The sequence below is a fragment of the Salvelinus alpinus genome, chromosome 16 (assembly GCF_045679555.1).
Source record: "Salvelinus alpinus chromosome 16, SLU_Salpinus.1, whole genome shotgun sequence".
Taxonomy (NCBI): Eukaryota; Metazoa; Chordata; class Actinopteri; order Salmoniformes; family Salmonidae; genus Salvelinus; species Salvelinus alpinus.
In genome coordinates, this window is record NC_092101.1 from 17,253,031 (window position 1) to 17,271,515 (window position 18,485).

An 18,485-nucleotide genomic window follows, 5' to 3' on the forward strand; every position below is an offset into this window, starting at 1 on the left:
TAATGCTGTGGTGGTGACAAAACTTCGTCAGCTGGTGATTGCCAAGCAAATAACTATTGCTCTCACGGTAATTGACCGTTAATTAACATAAACACATTTAGCCACTCCTGGCTTCCACACACAGCCTACAAGCCACTGATGCAGACCTTTGGAACATCTACATTTTAAAAAGTCCAATAAATCCATGTAATATAGTCTGCACCATCACAATAAATCCATTATTTATTTTAGACAGGTCTAAAGAAGCATGATATGAAGAAAATGTAGTCTATTTCAGAAGAATAGAATAGCATACTCTTGAGTTGTCCTTGTATTAGGTCCTGATCAGGCTATGCCAAATGGCTGTGGGCTACACTAGTTCATTTAGCAGACAAGATTTGCTTAGAATTCAGTGGCATTATTTTATAGTATGAAGAATACATTTGAACAAAGCTGAATAAAATAGAATGCATATATTCTCCAAAAGATTTGAGGGAGTGTGCACATACGGCTAATGTGTTGAGCGTTTAACAAAGAAATAGGTATTCCTATATTCTTAACTTAAAGTTATTAATGTAACTTTAGTTCTACAAACATTGGGCTATATGTTTTGATTTTTAATACATTGTAAGGCTGCATGATGCGACTAATGATTTGAAAAAAAGTTGCTTGAAAGGCATGAGCTGCCTCGTTTTTTTGTGTGCATACTGTACACACTACATCAGTCACTCATTCACAATTTGACAAGCACTTGACAATGGCTAGAATTTCACGGCGGCATCCCCTTTGTGTGGCCGTAAAGCACCCTAAAAGAAATCCATGCCTTTTGTGACCAATGAACTTTCTCTGAGTGCTGAGCGCTCTGAATCACCTGTCACTTATCACGTGATGGGGTCTTTCTCACAGGCTACAAGTGAAGAGTCACATGGGGGACATAACTGCGCACGTCCTTATCCAATTCTGAGGGGGATATTACCGATACGGGAAGAACTGTCCACATTACTTTTCATCAGCCAACAAGATGAGTAGGCCTAACGAACAGCAAAATCACTAGTCTATGTCAATCTACTATCCCCCATAGTACAAAAGTCGGCCTATTCTATTCTGTGAGAGAAATAAATATTCCAAACATAGTCTGGGACAGCTGTGGGATGCGCGAATGTTCCATTAGCGGGAAAACACCATTATCAAAAGTGCCCGCAAATGCAATTATGTATGTAATGCTTTTATTATAAAGGTGCATTTTTATGGTGAAAATTATCTTCCCCAAACTTGAAACTCACATGCTGCTTATGCCAGTTAGGCTCTACCCCCCCTTGTAAAGCAGATTAATGTGTTTAATTTTAAGAAGTTATTTGCCCACTATAGTTGTGATACATCTGGACGAGACAATAACTATATCCCTTATTGACACCTGATACACATCAATTATCTTCTCTATAGCTACTCTGCTACAGTATTCACAACTTCCCAAGCTTCCGTTCAGTTGGTCAAGAGTCGAAAGAATTGAAAACACAATATAGCAGGAGCATATTAAAATACACTATATGGTCAAAAGTATGTGAACACCTGTTCATCGAACATCTCATTCCAAAATCATGGGCATTAAAATGGAGTTGGTCCCCCCTTTGGTGCTATAACAGCCTCCACTTTTCTAGGAAGGTTTACAACTAGATGTTGGAACTAGAGGTCGACCGATTAATCGGAATGGCCGATTTGCCGATCTTTTTTTTTTATACCTTTATTTAACTAGGCAAGTCAGTTAAGAACACATTCTTGTTTTCAATGACGGCCTAGGAACGGTGGGTTATCTACCTTGTTCAGGGGCAGAACGACAGATGTTCACCTTGTCAGCTCGGGGGATCCAATCTTGCAACCTTACAGTTAACTAGTCCAACGCAATAACGACCTGCTTCTCTCTCGTTGCACTCCACAAGGAGACTGCCTGTTACGCGAATGCAGTAAGCCAAGGTAAGTTGCTAGCTAGCATTAAACTTATCTTATAAAAAACAATCAATCATAACCACTAGTTAACTACACATGGTTGATGATATTACTAGATATTATCTAGCGTGTCCTGCGTTGCATATAATCTGACTGAGCATACAAGCATACAAGTATCTAAGTATCTGACTGAGCGGTGGTAGGCAGAAGCGGGCGCGTAAACATTCATTCAAACAGCACTTTCGTGCGTTTTGCCAGTAGCTCTTCGTTGTGCGTCAAGCATTGCGCTGTTTATGACTTCAAGCCTATCAACTCCCGAGATGAGGCTGGTGTAACCGAAGTGAAATGGCTAGCTAGTTAGCGCGCGCTAATAGCGTTTCAAACGTCACTCGCTCTGATCCTTCTAGTAGTTGTTCCCCTTGCTCTGCATGGGTAACGCTGCTTCGATGGTGGCTGTTGTCGTTGTGTTGCTGGTTCAAGCCCAGGGAGGAGCGAGGAGAGGGACGGAAGCTATACTGTTACACTTGCAATATAAGAACATCCAATAGTCAAAGGTTAATGAAATACAAATGGTATAGAGGGAAATAGTCCTATAATTCCTATAATAACTACAACCTAAAACTTCTTACCTGGGAATATTGAAGACTCATGTTAAAAGGAACCACCAGCTTTCATATGTTCTCATGTTCTGAGCAAGGAACTGAAACGTTAGCTTTCTTACATAGCACATATTGCACTTTTACTTTCTTCTCCAACACTTTGTTTTTGCATTATTTAAACATGTTTCATTATTTACTTGAGGCTAAATTGATTTTATTGATGTATTATATTAAGTTAAAATAAGTGTTTATTCAGTATTGTTGTAATTGTCATTATTACAAATATATATATATATATATTTTTTTATTATTATAATAAATCGGCCAATTAATCGGTATCGGCTTTTTTGGTCCTCCAATAATCGGTATCGGCGTTGAAAATTCATAATCGGTCGACCTCTAGTTGGAACATTGCTTTGGGGACTTGCTTCTGTTCAGCCACAAGAGCATTAGTGAGGTCGGGCACTGATGTTGGGGGATTAGGCCTGGCTCGCAGTCGGCGTTCCAATTCATCCCAAAGGTGTTTGATGGTGTTGAGGTCAGGGCTCTGTGCAAGCCAGGCAAGTTCTTCCATACCGATCTCAACAAAGCTATTTCTGTATGGACCTTGCTTTGTGCACGGGGGCACTGTCCTGCTGAAATAGGAAAGGGCTGTCCCCAAACTGTTGCCACAAAGTTGGAAGCACAGAATCATCTAGAATGTCATCGTATGCTGTAGCATTAAGATTTCCCTTCAATGGAACTAAGGAGCCTAGCCGGAAACATGTAAAACAGCCTCAGACAATTATTCCTCCTACAGCAAACTTTACAGTTGGCACTATGCATTCGGGCAGGTAACCCTCCCCTGGCATCCGCCAAACCCAGATTTGTCCGTCAGACTGCCAGATGGTGAAGCGTGACTCATCACTCCAGAGAACGTGTTTCCACTTCTCTAGAACGTGTTTCCAATGGCGGCGAGCTTTACACCACTCCAGCCGACGCTTGGCATTGCACATGGTGATCTTAGGCTTGTGTGTGGCTGCTATGCCACGGAAACCCATTTCATGAAGCTCCCGACGAAACAGGTCTTGTGCTGACGTTGCTTCCAGAGGCAGTTTGGAACTCGGTAGTGAGTGTTACAACCGACAGACGATTTTTACGCGCTACGCGTTTCAGCACTCGGAGGTCCCGTTCTGTGAACTTGTGTGGCCTACCACTTTTCAGGTGAGCCGTTGTTGCTCGTAGACGTTTTTACTTCGCAATAACAGCACTTACAGTTGACCGGGGCAGCTCTAGAAGGGCAGAAATTTGATGTACTGACTTGTTGTAAAGGTGGCATCCTATGATGGTGGCACGTTGAAAGTCACTGAGCTCTTCAGTAACGCTATTCTATTGTCAATGTTTGTCTATGGAGATTGAATGGCTGCGTGCTCAATTTTATACACCTGTCAGCAACGGGTGTTGTTGAAATAGGCAAATTGACTAAGAAGAAGTCAATTGTATATATAGTGTATGTCAGAAGGATAAATTGATAATTGATCAAATAACATAGCGCAGGATGTTACACATAGTAACCAGTCGACTTGAAAACAGTTTCCTCCACTGGGTTGATGTGGAGACCACAATAGGCCCTATAGTGATGGAGGAGAGCAGGAAATGATGGATCAGGGAGGCTGAACTACAACACTTCTCCTTGACCTGCCACCTCAGTTCCAGGAGAGACGCTTCGCTGGCACTCATAACACCTCTGCACACACAGCTGGTCCACGTGCTCAGCACTCCACAATGAGCCACAATGCCCCACTCAACAACATATTACAGTAACTATTATAGCAGCTTCCTTTAACATAGAAGACCATGGTAAAGGGGTGGGGTAAAAAAAAAATGGGCAGAAATATCAGATATCTCTTTAAACAGTCTTGAAAAAGAAACTAGCTGCTCAATGTCTAATTTTCAGAATATTTCATCAGGCTTTTGTGAATCCCAGTGTCTAGACATAATAATAATAAATGCCATTTGGCATACGTTTTTAACCAAAGCAAATTAAAGTAATGCATGCATACATTGTTGTTGTTAACACTGTATACAGAAGAGGCTAGAATAAAGAGAAACATGAACCGCAAAGCTAATAGGAGAGTCTGACATCATCTAGTGGCAAACTCAGGCAACGCATGCACTGGCCACCTAGTAATAATCATACAAGACCACAAAAGATTATCTTACACATTCTAATCCCACTTTCCAACAGAGTCTTGAAGGTCTAAGCATTTTCAAAAATATAATGTATAGCAAATACTATTATCTTTATCCAAGATCAAGAGGCTCAGTTTTACACTAATGAGTTAAGGCCTGTAAATGTCTGTGGGTTAGCCTACCTGTTGATGACATGTGGGGAACAGTCAGGGTTTCGACCCATACACTCCAGAGCAGCACAGTAAGAGCCAAGGTTAGGCTTCAGACCAGCCTCTTCTATCAGAATGAACATACGGCCAATCTGGTTTAAAGTGCCCTGGAATACAACAAGGAGAGACACACTCAGGATAATTCTCTATCTTATATTCCACATGGGGAGGCCCTGCATAATTTCTACACAAGTCCGTAAAATACCACAGAATTGCAGCTCTACATGCCATAGAAATACAAGACTGAGCTGTACTTACCTTCTTGGCCCAGACCCTCATCATGATGTTGTAGAGTCCTATGTTGAGCAGGTTGCGTCGGCTGAGCATACGGTGGTGGCCGAGCAGAAAGCGGTGGGCTCTGTCGATGTCCCCACAGAACACACAGGCCTCCAGGTAGCAGCGCACACTGCGCTGGATGTCGCCGTACACCCTGGCCTCGCTGTTATCCTGCACGAGCTCAGGGCTGGCCGACACAGCCCACTGGTTCAGCTTCCTCTCCAGCTCCTCCACCTCTGCCAGCTCCCGGGCCTTGGCCTCAGCCTTCCTCTCCAGCTCCTCGGCCCTGTTCCTGGCCTCCGACAACTCAGGAGTCGGCTCCTTCAAGGCTTTCCCCTTCCCTTTGGCTTTTCTAATAGGGTTAGCAACCAGTGCAGCTGCCATAGTGTGCTCGTGCTTTGAAGCTGCCACGGTGTGCTCTTGGTTTTTCAGAGTTTTGCTCTTTTTAACAGTTGATGCAGTCTGTATTCCTGCTTTTGTCGATATGGTTTTATGTGAGGTACCTGGTAGCATCAGTTTGCCTTTGCTGGTTTTCACAGGTTTATCCTCTAGTCCTAGCTTCTGCTTCAGTTTCTTTGTTTTAGTCTTCTTCTCCTGGCTCAGTTTCTCCATCCAGCGGGATTTGGAGGCTGAGACATCTTTGCCCTCTCCTTTACCAGTCTGACCCCCTCCCTTACTAATAGTCTGTCCCGCCTTGGGCACCTCAGTCCTCTCCCCAGACACATTCTTGGGACTGTTCCCTGAAGAAGCCCTTATCCCTGACTTGGAAGCTTTGACAAATTGCACCTTTTCATGTTGGACATCTACAATGACGTCAGATTGGAGTTGCTGGATCCTGGCTTCGAGCACTGCAAAGAGGAAGGGAAGAGAGAAAATAATGAAATAATCCGATAGAAAATCAACATAAGAATGAGGTATCTCATGCATGCTAAGAATAGCATGCAAAATGTAAAACCATTGACCATTTCCAAACCTAGTAAAGAAAGTAGGCCTATGAATACGCACCATCCAGCAGCTGAGATTGTTCCCATACTCGTTTTTTCCCATCTTCTTTCTTTGGGATCAGAGCTGAGAAATGTCTTCGTTGTGATGTCCATGGTGGCTCTGCAAGTAGAAGGTGTTGTGAGCTTTTCTTTGACAAAAACTGACACACTGAATGCACTGTGACTTTAGTTGTGTTTTTCAAAAACAATCCTGGGACATTCGCAGATCAGATGCCAATTCGTGTTGAGGTTTAGAAATAAAATTGAGCAAATATTGCATTGACGTTATTGACAGGCAACGACCTGCAAATTCATAATATGGAGATCCTAATATAGTTACATAAGCTGTAAATAGTCATTTAGCTCATCTCTGCGTTTACAAACGTGGTTTTAAAATCTCGACAGGATGAGAATTGAGCATGGGTATGTAATAGCTGGTCAACTACAGCTGGTAAATGAATTATATTATAATACTAGTAAATAGTTATCGAGAGATACCAAATATTGCAAGGATATTATAACTAGTCATGACAATGCTGTGCTGGAACTCTCTCGTGCACCCGTCCCCTTGGCTTGACATACAGTAAGTAACGTTAGCTAGATAGCGAGGGACAAAACATACCTGAAATGTGCCTTTCAATGTTATTCCGGATTGTAAGGCAATGGTCGGCATATGGTACACGACGAACACTTATTTCCAACAGTATGCGACCACTCAGACACTTTGGAAAGGTACAGAGTCTCAAAAGTGACATGTTGACATAATAACCGCATTACTTTTTCCCCACACTAGGCTGCCATTTTGAATTACACCAGCTAATCGAACACAATGGATCTGAGTACAGGCACGGATAGAAGAGCACCGATAAATCGAGCAGTGTTTGTTTGGAAAGAAGAAGGTACAAGTTTTTTTCTGAAATGGAGAGTAGAATATTTCCAATTAAACAAGGATTCATAAATATGCAATTTGTGAAATGTATGCATTTCGCTACACTCGCTTCAACATCTGCTAACCATGTGTATGTGACAAATACAATTTGATTTGATGCGCAAAGTTGATTTTGTTTTACCTTTATTCTCAGTGAATAATAACTTTTATGTTTGTTGAAAATGAAGTTTTATTGTATTATTCGGGAATATCTGATAAATTATAGAAATTATGACCTCTGCTGAAAAAAATAAATGACAATGAGTTTCAAACCTGTATATGACCTATATCACCTATAGGTGGCAGCCTCACCATAAAATAAGTAGAACAAAGGTCAAACTAGGTGTAACACGTAAGTGGTCTTGCGGGTACAATTATGTGTTGGTTGGAGGGAAAAATTGCCACATCACAACCTTTTGGATGGCTTCCAAATAGCACTGATGAACTTTTGAAACACATTTGAACTGCCAATCCACGTTGTCAATGTGTAATTACGATATAACACCATTTAAAAAAATAATCATATTAGTTCTGCTTGTAAATTGGTTCGGTTAACCCTACTGGTGCGATGCATACTCTGTCCACTACAATATCATACTCAGCATACCCTTTGAAACAAATGCACAGTGCTTCTGCAATACAATGAGATTCACTTACACTCTGCATCAAAATTGAATATTCTTTCATAGGCCCTTTTCATTGTATCCTTAATTGAAGTAATGCAGAAAATAAATTCTACATCGTTCTAATAGCCTGCACGCCGTTTGACCTAACAAGTGTCAGATTCCTCTTGTCACCCGTAAAGCATTCCTAAAGACTTGTGCAGCCTTTTGTGTGAGGCGCTGGAAGTTAAGATAAGTACTACTTGAGAGGCCAGGCTGGGAAATGCGGTCCAGGCAGTACATCTTTTCTCAATGGAGGTGGTGGTTGGGATCACAGTCACAGCGGTTGGTGTCTGCTGCTGAGATGTAGGTGAGGATCAGGAGGTGTTTCTCGTTACGGTTCACGAGCAGGGCCCCTCGACAGGCTCGTTTGATGTGGTTGGCCTCTGTCGGCGGCTGGCTCTTTACGCTGGTGTGACAGTCATTGCCGGGTGAGTGACTGTCAATGCTTGGGCCAACAAAAGGCGAGAAGACAGCCATTCATGGCCCTGATAATAGCCAGGCCAGGACAAGGCTGCCATTCTCACACACTTTGATCATCTGGATTCTTTGCACACCTCTGTAGGGGCTCGCTATATGTTTTACAGATGGACGCTGTTTTGAAAGTTCACCTGGCCAGGGAAACTTGATGGAGATGCTTTGTGAAATGCTTGTGTTGGTAAATGCTTTTGGCATGTGTGTGTGTGTGTGTGTGTGTTCCTCTCAGATGGAACAAATGACATTCCTGTGGAAAAAAGTTTTTCGAGATGGCTGCTTTAGGCTGTCCAACTGACTTCCTAGAGGAGTCATTCTTGGACATGTCAAATATTAGTCATAATGTTGAAATGGTCAAGAAAACATATTTTGGAAATGATTATGTGTGTACTGGACAGTATATGTATAATACACTCAGTGGCGTACTGCAGTTTCTGAGCAAACTCCCCCACCCAAAAGTATATATATATTTTTTGTTTTGGTGGATTTTTTGGGTGGGAAACAGCTAACTTCAGACAATTCTACACATTTTACCATGGGGCAAAGATTTAAAAAATTGCAGTGTTATAGCTAATTTCATGCTATTCTACACAATTTGCAATGAGGCTGAGAGAATTTAGATTTTTAAAGCTTTTTTCCTGCTATTCTACACATTTTGCCAAAAGGCTGCAATAAAATTTTGCAGTTTTACCACTAATTTCCTGTAATTCTAAATGTTCTGTCATGGTTTATGACGTGTTCATATGCTATCTGGGGAGGGGGCAGACCTCCAGGGTTCAACCAACCCAACCCAACCTCCGCCTTGCAGGGGGTGCAGGGGTGTGTGGTACGCCAGAGTACAGTATATGCATAGCCATTTTTAGGAAATATGTTTTTATTGGTCATATTACGTAAGTATTCATTATTCATCTTCTCTTCCGAATATTGACATAAATAACATTTTTAATTACAAGACTTTCTTTTGTTCGTTTACCAAACAGATTGAGCAAATATTTGAAGTATGAGTGTCAACAGTGGATTAATACTAACATCTTGACCATTCTGACTCACACCACTCTCACAGGGTTTCCCACACAAAGAGGCAAGGCACATTAAGATGGTTTGAATTAGTGAGTCATCTAGGAAAATATTGTAAAGATTTTTTATGCTGGTATTTACAAGTGCTACTTAATGGAATAATGGCTGAGACTACAGAGGTGCATGTAACAGTTTGCCTTTGTGATGCTTAGTTATTCCCATCACTGTACTTAATGCTAGACTCAAAGTACCCTTTTGGTTCTTGTCCAAAACCTCTGAGGGGTTTTAAAATGCTGAGCCAGCAGAGGTCATTACAGTAACTACGTCTACATACCGCTATCTCTGTGTCTCACCTTATCAGTGTTCTGATTATCTGCTTTGGTATCACTGATGTGCAAAATCACAGCTACTTAATCACACCTGTCATGTCTCTTTTTTTCTTCAAAAAGCCACAGTTTGTGCTATCGCCCTGAGATCTTCTCCCGCCATCGTAGGAGGATGAGGATAGCTTCTGGGTCTCTCAAAACAGTTCAGTCCATCAGATAGGTGCCCCGTTTATTACCAGGACACCGACAATAGTCACGAAGCAGGATATGCAAATGAGCCATGCTCTGACTACGCCACGGCACAGTGATGGTGGTGGTTTGGTCAGTTCCTGAATGAGGCCTGGATGTTTACTCAGTCACCCACAGTGTGTGGCACAGAGATATCAAGAACACGTGCATTGGTCCAAACTGGCAGGAAGTCGACAAGTGAAGACAGATGAATTTGCATATTCACAGAGGTTATTTTGTTATAATAATTGATTGGCAGTGTGTTACACAGTGCATTCGGAAAGTATTCATACCCCTTCACTTTTTCCACATTTTCTTACGTTACAGCCTTATTTTAAAATGGATTAAATACAATAAATACAATTAAATACAAATACAATCAATCTACACACCCCAAATGTATTAAAAATAAACAGACTCAAATTTAGCTCAGGTGCATCCTGTTTTCATTGATCATCCTTGAGATGGTTCAACAACTTGATTGGAGTTCACCTGAGGTAAATTCAATTGATTGGATATGATTTGGAAAGGCACACACCTGTCTACATAACGTCCCACAGTTGACAGTGTATGTCTGAGCAAAAACCAAGCTATGAGGTTGAAGGAATTGTCCATAGAGCTCCAAGACAGGATTGTGTCAAGGCACAGATCTGGGGAAGGGTACCAAAAACTTTTTGCAGCATTGAAGGTCCCCAAGAACACAGTGGCCTCCATCATTCTTAAATGGAAGAAGTTTGGAACCACCAAGACTCTTCCTAGAGCTGTCTGCCTGGCCAAACTGAGCAATCGGGGGAGAAGGGCCTTGGTCAGGGAAGTGACCAAGAACCCGATGGTACCTCTGTCAGAGCTCCAGACTTCCTCTGTGGAGATGGGAGAACCTTCGAGGAGGACAACCATCTCTGCAGCACTCCACCAATCAGGCCTTTACGGTAGAGTGGGCAGATGGAAGCAACTCCTCAGTAAAAGTCAAATGACAGCCCGCTTGGAGTTTGCCAAAAGGCTTCCTAAAGGACTCTCAGACCAGGAGAAACAAGATTGTCTGGTCTGATGAAACCAAGATTGAACTCTTTGGCCTGAATGCCAAGCGTCACGTCTGGAGGAAACCAGGCATCGCTCATCCCCTGGCCTATGCCATCCCTACGGTGAAGCATGGTGGTGGCAGCATCATGCTGTAGGGATGTTTTTCAGCGGCAGGGACTGGGAGACTAGTCAGAATTGAGGGAAAGATGAATGGCGCAAAGTACAGACAGATCCTTGATGAAAACCTGCTCCAGAGTGCTCAGGACCTCAGACTGGGGGCGAAGGTTCACCTTCCAACAGGACAACGACCATAAGCACACAGCCAAGACAACGCAGGAGTAGCTTCGGGACAAGTCTCTGAATGTCCTTGAGTGGCCCAGATAGAGCCCGGACTTGAACTTGATCAAACATCTCTGGGGACCTGAAAATAGCTGTGCAGCGATGCTCCCCATCCAACCTGATAGAGCATGAGAGGATCTGCAGAGAAGAATGGGAGAAACTCCCCAAATACAGATGTGCGAAGCTTGTAGCGTCATACCCAAGAAGACTCAAGGCTGTAAAAGCTGCCAAAGGTGCTTCAACAAAGTACTGAGTAAAGGGTCTGAATGCTTACATAAATATGATGTTTTTTTTATTTGATAAATTTGCAAACATTTCTAAAAACATGTTTTTGCTTTGTCATTATGGGGTATTGTGTGTAGATTGATGGGGGGGGGGGGGGGGGGACTACGTAATCCATTTTAGAATGTGGCTGTAACGTAACAGAATGTGGAAAAGTGAAGGGTTCTGAATACTTTCCGAATGCACTGTATTTACACATTATGTCCCTTGTGAATTTAGTAACTTTCCCACAGCTGTTACAAATAGACGTTAGCTAACACATTGTTACAGTAAATGTGAAGACATTTGTATACTCACAATAGAAATCTGCCTTTAAATATTTTGATAAGAGATAAAAGAGCAGAATTATTCTATCATGCTCTTAAAAAGTGAAAGGTCAGGGGTGAGCAACTGAAAGAATCTATAAGCCATCAGACTGCTGAACACTTGAACTGGACTGACCACCTGCTCTGATTCTCTGCACCTTACTCACGCACACCCACACAGACATACACACATCCACACATATATATTCATGCTACAAACACATCATAGCTGCTGGCATACTCTTATTATGATTGCTAAATACTGTACAATTTAAACACTTGCCCCTCAATCCCCTTTTTCCCAAAACACGTGTAAATATTGGACTATAATTATTCTACTGAGCCTTTTACATTATGTTCATAGTCTTATCTTTTATTATTTCTTATTGTTGTTGCATCGTCAAGAAGGAACCTGTAAGTAAGCATTTAGTTGGATGGTGTATACCATGTGTATCCCATACATACAATTACTGTAATAAAACTTGAAGATCAGCAAGAGAAGTATAGGGGGAGAGAGAGTGAGTGAGATAAAGAGAGGAAGGGGAAGAGCAATTGAGCCTCAGAGTGAGCGAGAGGGAGAGGAAGGGAGAGAGAGAGAGAGAGAGAGAAAGAGAGAGAGAGATTAAGTCCAGAAACAGGGAGTGAGTCAGTGGAGTTAGCAAAAGAGAGAAAACAATTAATAATAGGAGCTATTACTGAGGGATCGTCAGTGCTAAGAGGGAGGTCGAGTTTCAAGCCCTTTTGAAGACTTTGATGGTACAAAACAGGCCTCATTACAGAGATATTATCTCCATTCATACACTTACAGAGCCGCTTGGATCCCTGCTGGGAAAGATTAGGTTCCTTCGCTTGTGAACATCCTCCTCTGGTGCCCGGGCTGCAGAGTTCTCTCAGCTCAGGGCGCACCCTGGCTGGGAGACGCAACGTGGGAGCCGACTGAAAGCCAGGGAGGGCTCAAACTCCCAACAAGCAAGCCCATTCTCATTTGGAGAGAGAACTGCGTCACACCAGAGGGGCCCCCCACCGGCTACTGATCTCTGAGTTTAGCATATGCCTTGTATTTTAGGATAGGGAACCAATGAGCTTTGGGCCTCGTTTCTTAACGATCATCACATTGACTAAAAGTCTTGAATGAACTTGGATTCTGTCATATAGGCCTACTGTATTTAATGTTATACTGTAAGTGTCTCTAACTTTAAGCATCAGCTGTCAGAGCAGCTTACCGATCACTGTACCTGTACACAGCCCATCTGTAAATAGCACACCCAACTACCTCATCCCCATATTGTTTTCTTTTTTTTTGCTATTTTGCACCCCAGTATCTCTACTTGCACATCATCATCTGCACATCTATCACTCCAGTGTTAATACTAAATTGTAATGATTTTGCCTCTGTGGCCTATTTATTGCCTTACCTCCCTAATCTTACTACATTTGCACACATTGTACATATATTTTTCTATTATTTTATTGGCTGTACATTTGTTTATCCCATGTGTAACTCTGTGATGTTGTTTTTGTCGCACTGCTTTGCTTCATCTTGGCCAGGTCGCAGTTGTAAATGAGAACTTGTTCTCAACTGGCCTACCTGGTTAAATAAAGGTGAAATAAATAAAATAAAAAATATTATAGTATGTTTTGAACTGGTTACTGAGAATAAGGTGCACACCATGATAAATATACAAGAATGTGGTTAAATATGAAAAATAATTGAACAATGCGACATTATTTGAAGCACCATATCCACCTGGAAATATCCATACAATTAATTTTGGGTCATTCATATTCTACAATAATATGTCTAACTTCAATAACTAAGGATACTGTATGGGTCTATAGTCAAGCCACAGACAGCAATTCATGAGCTTGTGTCTAGCTTTGCACTGACGTTTGGATCCAGGACACCACAAAGCAATCTACTGCAACATCTGACATTCAGATGAGGGCAGAACCTTTGTTCTTTGACCTCCGGGGAAGACTGACTTTTAAATAAGAAGTTATACAGTACATAGCATGATTGTATGATTTTAATTATGGCCAATTTTCAGAGAGGATGGGCAACTGGAGCTTCCGGGGGATGGCCAGAGGGGCCTTCATGAAAGAGTTCCCTCTCCATGAAGTGAAAATAGGGATGACCAAGCAGCTGGCATATGAATGAATTGGAAATAGAAGAGCTATCATAGAAATCAGCTTAAAGAGTCATTCAAGTCAAATAGAATCCCAGAGAAACACCCCAAAGAAAAAAACCCTGACCCAGTTATTTGAGCTATCTTTTTTAATGGTATGTAGACCTACACGCCCACAGCATGATGTAAAGTCTACCAGCCACACGTAAATATAGATGTATACTCTTTATTGATTACAATTAGAGTTGCATATTTGTATTTAACTTCACACATTGTTGAGCAGGCATAAGCAAAGCCAGCTGTGATAGGTCTTCTAGTACTTCAGAGGACATTGAAGAATATTGTTTTCCATTACAGCGCTGATAGAGAGAGCTGGAGCACCCTATAACAATTACACAGGCAAGCCTGTGAACACTCAGCTGTCCTGAGAACTATTTAAAAAAAAATTGAAGATTGGGAAACAGTTTTATACAATGCTAACATAAAACACATCCCCTATGTGTGCTGTGCTCTCCCGGCCCAGGCTCCTCCAGTCTGGCAACAGCACAGGCAGGCAGCGACAAACAGACAGTTATTCCGCTGGGCGGAAGAGGGGGAAGAAAGGACAGTCTGTAGGAAAGAAGGAATAAACCTACTGGAAGTCAAAAGACACTGCAGCGTGGTTTAATTGGGGGGGAAAATGTGATTTTTACTAGGGCCTATGAAGATAAATAGAGAGAGAGGCTTTGATGAGGAGGTCCACTGTATCTAATGGCCAGAACAAGCAGGTAGACAGGAACGGCTGCCGGGGGTTGGGGGGGTTGGGGCTGAGGGGGAGAGAGAGGGCGGCTGGTTTCTGTCTCACTGGTCTTTTATGATGGGAGAGGGGGGAGAGGGGGGAGAGAGGGGAGATATAAGGACAGCCAACTCCTGGTAGCAGTTAACAAGCTAAAGAGTGTGAAGTGACTGTCACCCTCTCTGTGCACGCACCCCTCAAACACACTTCCACCCCTGGACACCGTGGTCGCCCCGGGGTGGTACACATAATTGAAACCGGGAAGTAAGTGCCGCACTAACTGGATAGACTCACTTTAAAACATGTGCTGTGGAGTGCTGCGGCTGGTCTCATAGCACCGTCGGCTGGCGGAAACAGATGATATCAAATATTTCATTTTGGTGTAAAAAAATAAGAAAAAAGGTCAACACAGCCTACAGTACAGTTACAGTTTTGTCATCATTTCGTTATTAATGATTGCATATAACAGTGAACTTGAGCCACTCTTCAAATACCATCAGGAATAAACTTAAGGAGTGAGGACAGGACAGTATATGGACAGTTTTGACAAATATTTAATGTAATGCATTAGGGTGTCTTTCATTTCTCTGAAGCCAATGACTCTGAGTCCTGATTCACAGAAAGACAGGATGTGAAGTAGTAAAACACGTGTTCACCATTACCACCCTGGTCTCACGAATCAAAGGTGAACATCAGACACCGCCTCATAGAAACATTAACACAGGTGACCAGAAAGACTTCACTGGAACAGCTCTACCAACACTCCCCTCTGCCGTTGTTTCCGACATATTGATGCAAAACAGGGGCGAAAACTAAAGCCCCTTTTAATCTGTCCCATGTGTCTACAAACAGTCCAGTCTCAGGTGTCACAAAAGTCCACCTCCCATGTCACTTTACTGGAGTTACTTTCTTACTGATGATTTGACCTGGGAGAACTCCTCACCATCTTCAAGAGCTGGGACAACAAAGGTGTTTGACTTGACACTTTCCAGTTGACACTTTCCATGAAGCAATAAAACCTACAGTTAACCGGCTTAATGACACTCATGGCTTTCTAGGAACCATGAATAGGAGAACAATTCTGCGTTTAGAAATTAGAAAAGGGAGATGGTGCAAAGCCTCTCTCGTTTATTTTAAATAGTTATCAATGATTGTGGCCCCACCCCTCTCCTTTCAACCCCCCAGATGCAAGCCCTGCCCAGGATAAAATGCAGGACAAGCCCAAGCCTCCCATTCCACACAGGAGAAGGGACTGGCTGCACAGGAGAGAGTGAGGACATTCATTTACTGCTTCATTGCGTTATACAGGCAGACAGACCTGACGCACACTCACTGACTGCCTCTCTCACTCACTCACTAGCTGCTGCCTCTGTCGCTCTCTCCTTCATACACACACTGTCTCTCAACCCTCTTCCTCCCTCTCACTCTGCCTCTCTCACATATACACAGACACACACACACACACACACACACACTCTAACTCTCATTCTCCCTCGTTCTTTTACTCTCTTCTCTTTCTCTCTCTCTCTCTCTCGCTCTCTCTCTCTCTCCCTCACACACACACACTCACTCTTTCTGTGACTCTCTCTCCCTATCACACTCTCACACACACTTACACATGCACACATTCACTCTCTCTCCTCATTCAACTCATTCTCAGCCACGGGTCAGCAGCACAGACAAGCACCTTATTCCAGTCCAGCTGGAGAGAGAAGCATCGCAAGGTGCATGCATCGCAAGACAGGACACTGACTGACTCTGCAGCCGTAAAAGAAGGACGCAAGCCAAGGAACAGAACAAGCTTTCGGAGAACAAGGAAACAACATAAAAGAACAGATTGCTTTTGGCAATGGATTTACAGAGTGAATCGTTTTCCAGTGAATAAAAGCTGAAAGACAAAGAGGAGATCATCAGACACACAAGTTAAGAAACAAACTCATCTGGGAAAGAGGACTGGTTGGAAGCCCAGGTTCCTCTCTGCTCTGCTGATTGGAAGCCCATGTTCCTCTCTGCTCTGCTGTTTGGAAGCCCAGGCTACTCTCTGCTCTGATCCTCAGTGACAGGGTCTGCTGCCCCCTCGATCATCACCCCTTCCCACCCTCAGAGAGCGACCACTCACCTGGACCACACAGCCCGGGTCTCCAGCCAGCCAGCATGCATACTGCCTGTGCAATGTGCACCTTGGGAGTCTGACCCACCATGTGCAGATGGATGCCACCCGTCGCTAGTCTCCGTCCTGACCTCGCTGCCATTGGCACTGCCCACGCTGGGCTTCCGCCTCTTCCCAGTGCTGCATCTCTTCGGTTGGCGTTCCTCACCCTGCTCCTGGTGGCTGGCACAGCTCTGGGGGGCTGCCCGCTCGGGGTAGGGCATGAACCCCTCCAAGTACTGGCAAGAGGCATCAACTGCTCATGGACACTGGAGCGGCACACACGCAGTTACAATCACCTAGAGGGCGACGTCCGACTACGGCGGCTCTACTCCGCCAACAAGTTCTTTCTCTGTATTGACAAAACAGGCAAGGTGGACGGCACCAGACGGAAAAACTACGCTGAAAGTGAGTAAGCTGACACTATCTCCCCTTTCTATCTTTCCTATGTGACGGAGAAGAGATGGGGTGCCTATTGTCTTTTATGGTGGTGTAAACTCTCTGATCTTGCTACTTTTATAGCGGTTCATAGGAGTTTCACTGGCTTGTATCAGCCTTTTGCGCCTATTTGTGCCGTGTTTGGAGCGGGAGACGTTGCGAGGTAAACTGTGAATTCCACAGTGTGGTTTAAGCCACCTCATGGGAAACCCAGCACTGTGTTTACAGCAAGGCAGACTTGAGGAAAGACATTGTGCATCAGTTGGTCGTGCAAACTGGGCTTGGGAAAAAAGCTTCAATTTCACAGGGGATTAACATGTCAAAACTGTGTAGAAAATATTCCAGTTGCAAGGGGCAGATGTACCCACAAACCATTTCTGTCACAGTTTACATGGGCACAGCAATTTTCCATTTTTCTCACCAAGTTTGTCTAGCGCTCGTTAAGGGGATAGTCGGCATAATTTGGAGCCTTTGTGATTTAAACTGTTAAGTACAGACCCAGAATCAACCGCTAACTCAGATCCTGTGTGTGTGATAACTTCTGATCAGACCAGAGAGCTGGCTTCACATCCGTGTACAGCAGGTGCACTGGGCTCGCCAGCGCTGTATCATTTATTGTAGGCAGTCAGAGAATTTCCACATACCCATGCAACGTGATAAATCTCCTAACACATACCTACAGTATCATCAAGTATCTTCCAAAAATGCCTTAAACAGATCAGACCTCTTATCACCTGCTACCATCTCATCTCAGTATGTTCAGTTGTCCTAGTTTTTCCAGATTGGACAGCACTGTATCTGATGTTAGTAATAAGGACACTTGAGAGGAGGGAAGTGGTGTCACTCACTCCACGATCTCAATCATTGGTGTCTTTCAGACCTTTGACCAGGTCTGACAAGTTGTCGCTGGTCATGAACTGACTTCCCAGTGGCCACTGGACAGCCTTGAGACATTTACACCTTTGACGGTTATATTTATCCATTTAGTCGTTAATGCCTTTTTACGCCAGTGGGTGAGTCAGGTTTTTTCCATGCTACCGAGGTAACAGCCACTGTGTACAGCCTTATAACAGTCGGGTGACATTTGTTAACTAGACTACTCATCTGGCAGACAGATTTATACCTCACACACGCCAACATAAATTCACATTGACTTGAATTATCACAATTCAAAATTGTGTCGGTGTTCATTTCCCTCAAATGGGGATTCAAATTTTCATATTGGTGGTTAAGATGTCAGATATAATCATAAAA

General features: G+C 43.2%; 2 protein-coding genes across 2 annotated transcripts in view; one reads left to right on the forward strand and one right to left on the reverse strand.

The window, feature by feature from the left end:
- Positions 1 to 6,983, reverse strand: part of polrmt (polymerase (RNA) mitochondrial (DNA directed)) — a 99,070-nt gene extending 92,087 nt beyond the window's left edge. The window contains exons 1-4 of the mRNA XM_071345071.1: positions 6,785 to 6,983; positions 6,185 to 6,283; positions 5,162 to 6,027; positions 4,877 to 5,010 (exon numbers count right to left, since the gene is read on the reverse strand). Of these exons, the coding sequence (XP_071201172.1) occupies positions 4,877 to 5,010; positions 5,162 to 6,027; positions 6,185 to 6,283; positions 6,785 to 6,917 (1,232 nt within the window). The 5' untranslated portion in view covers positions 6,918 to 6,983. The remainder of the gene's footprint in view (positions 1 to 4,876; positions 5,011 to 5,161; positions 6,028 to 6,184; positions 6,284 to 6,784) is intronic.
- Positions 6,984 to 15,912: 8,929 nt separating this feature from the next.
- The window catches only part of LOC139540975 (fibroblast growth factor 22-like), a 45,222-nt gene continuing 42,649 nt past the window's right edge, over positions 15,913 to 18,485 (forward strand). The window contains exon 1 of the mRNA XM_071345072.1: positions 15,913 to 17,201. Within this exon, the coding sequence (XP_071201173.1) occupies positions 16,844 to 17,201 (358 nt within the window). The 5' untranslated portion in view covers positions 15,913 to 16,843. The remainder of the gene's footprint in view (positions 17,202 to 18,485) is intronic.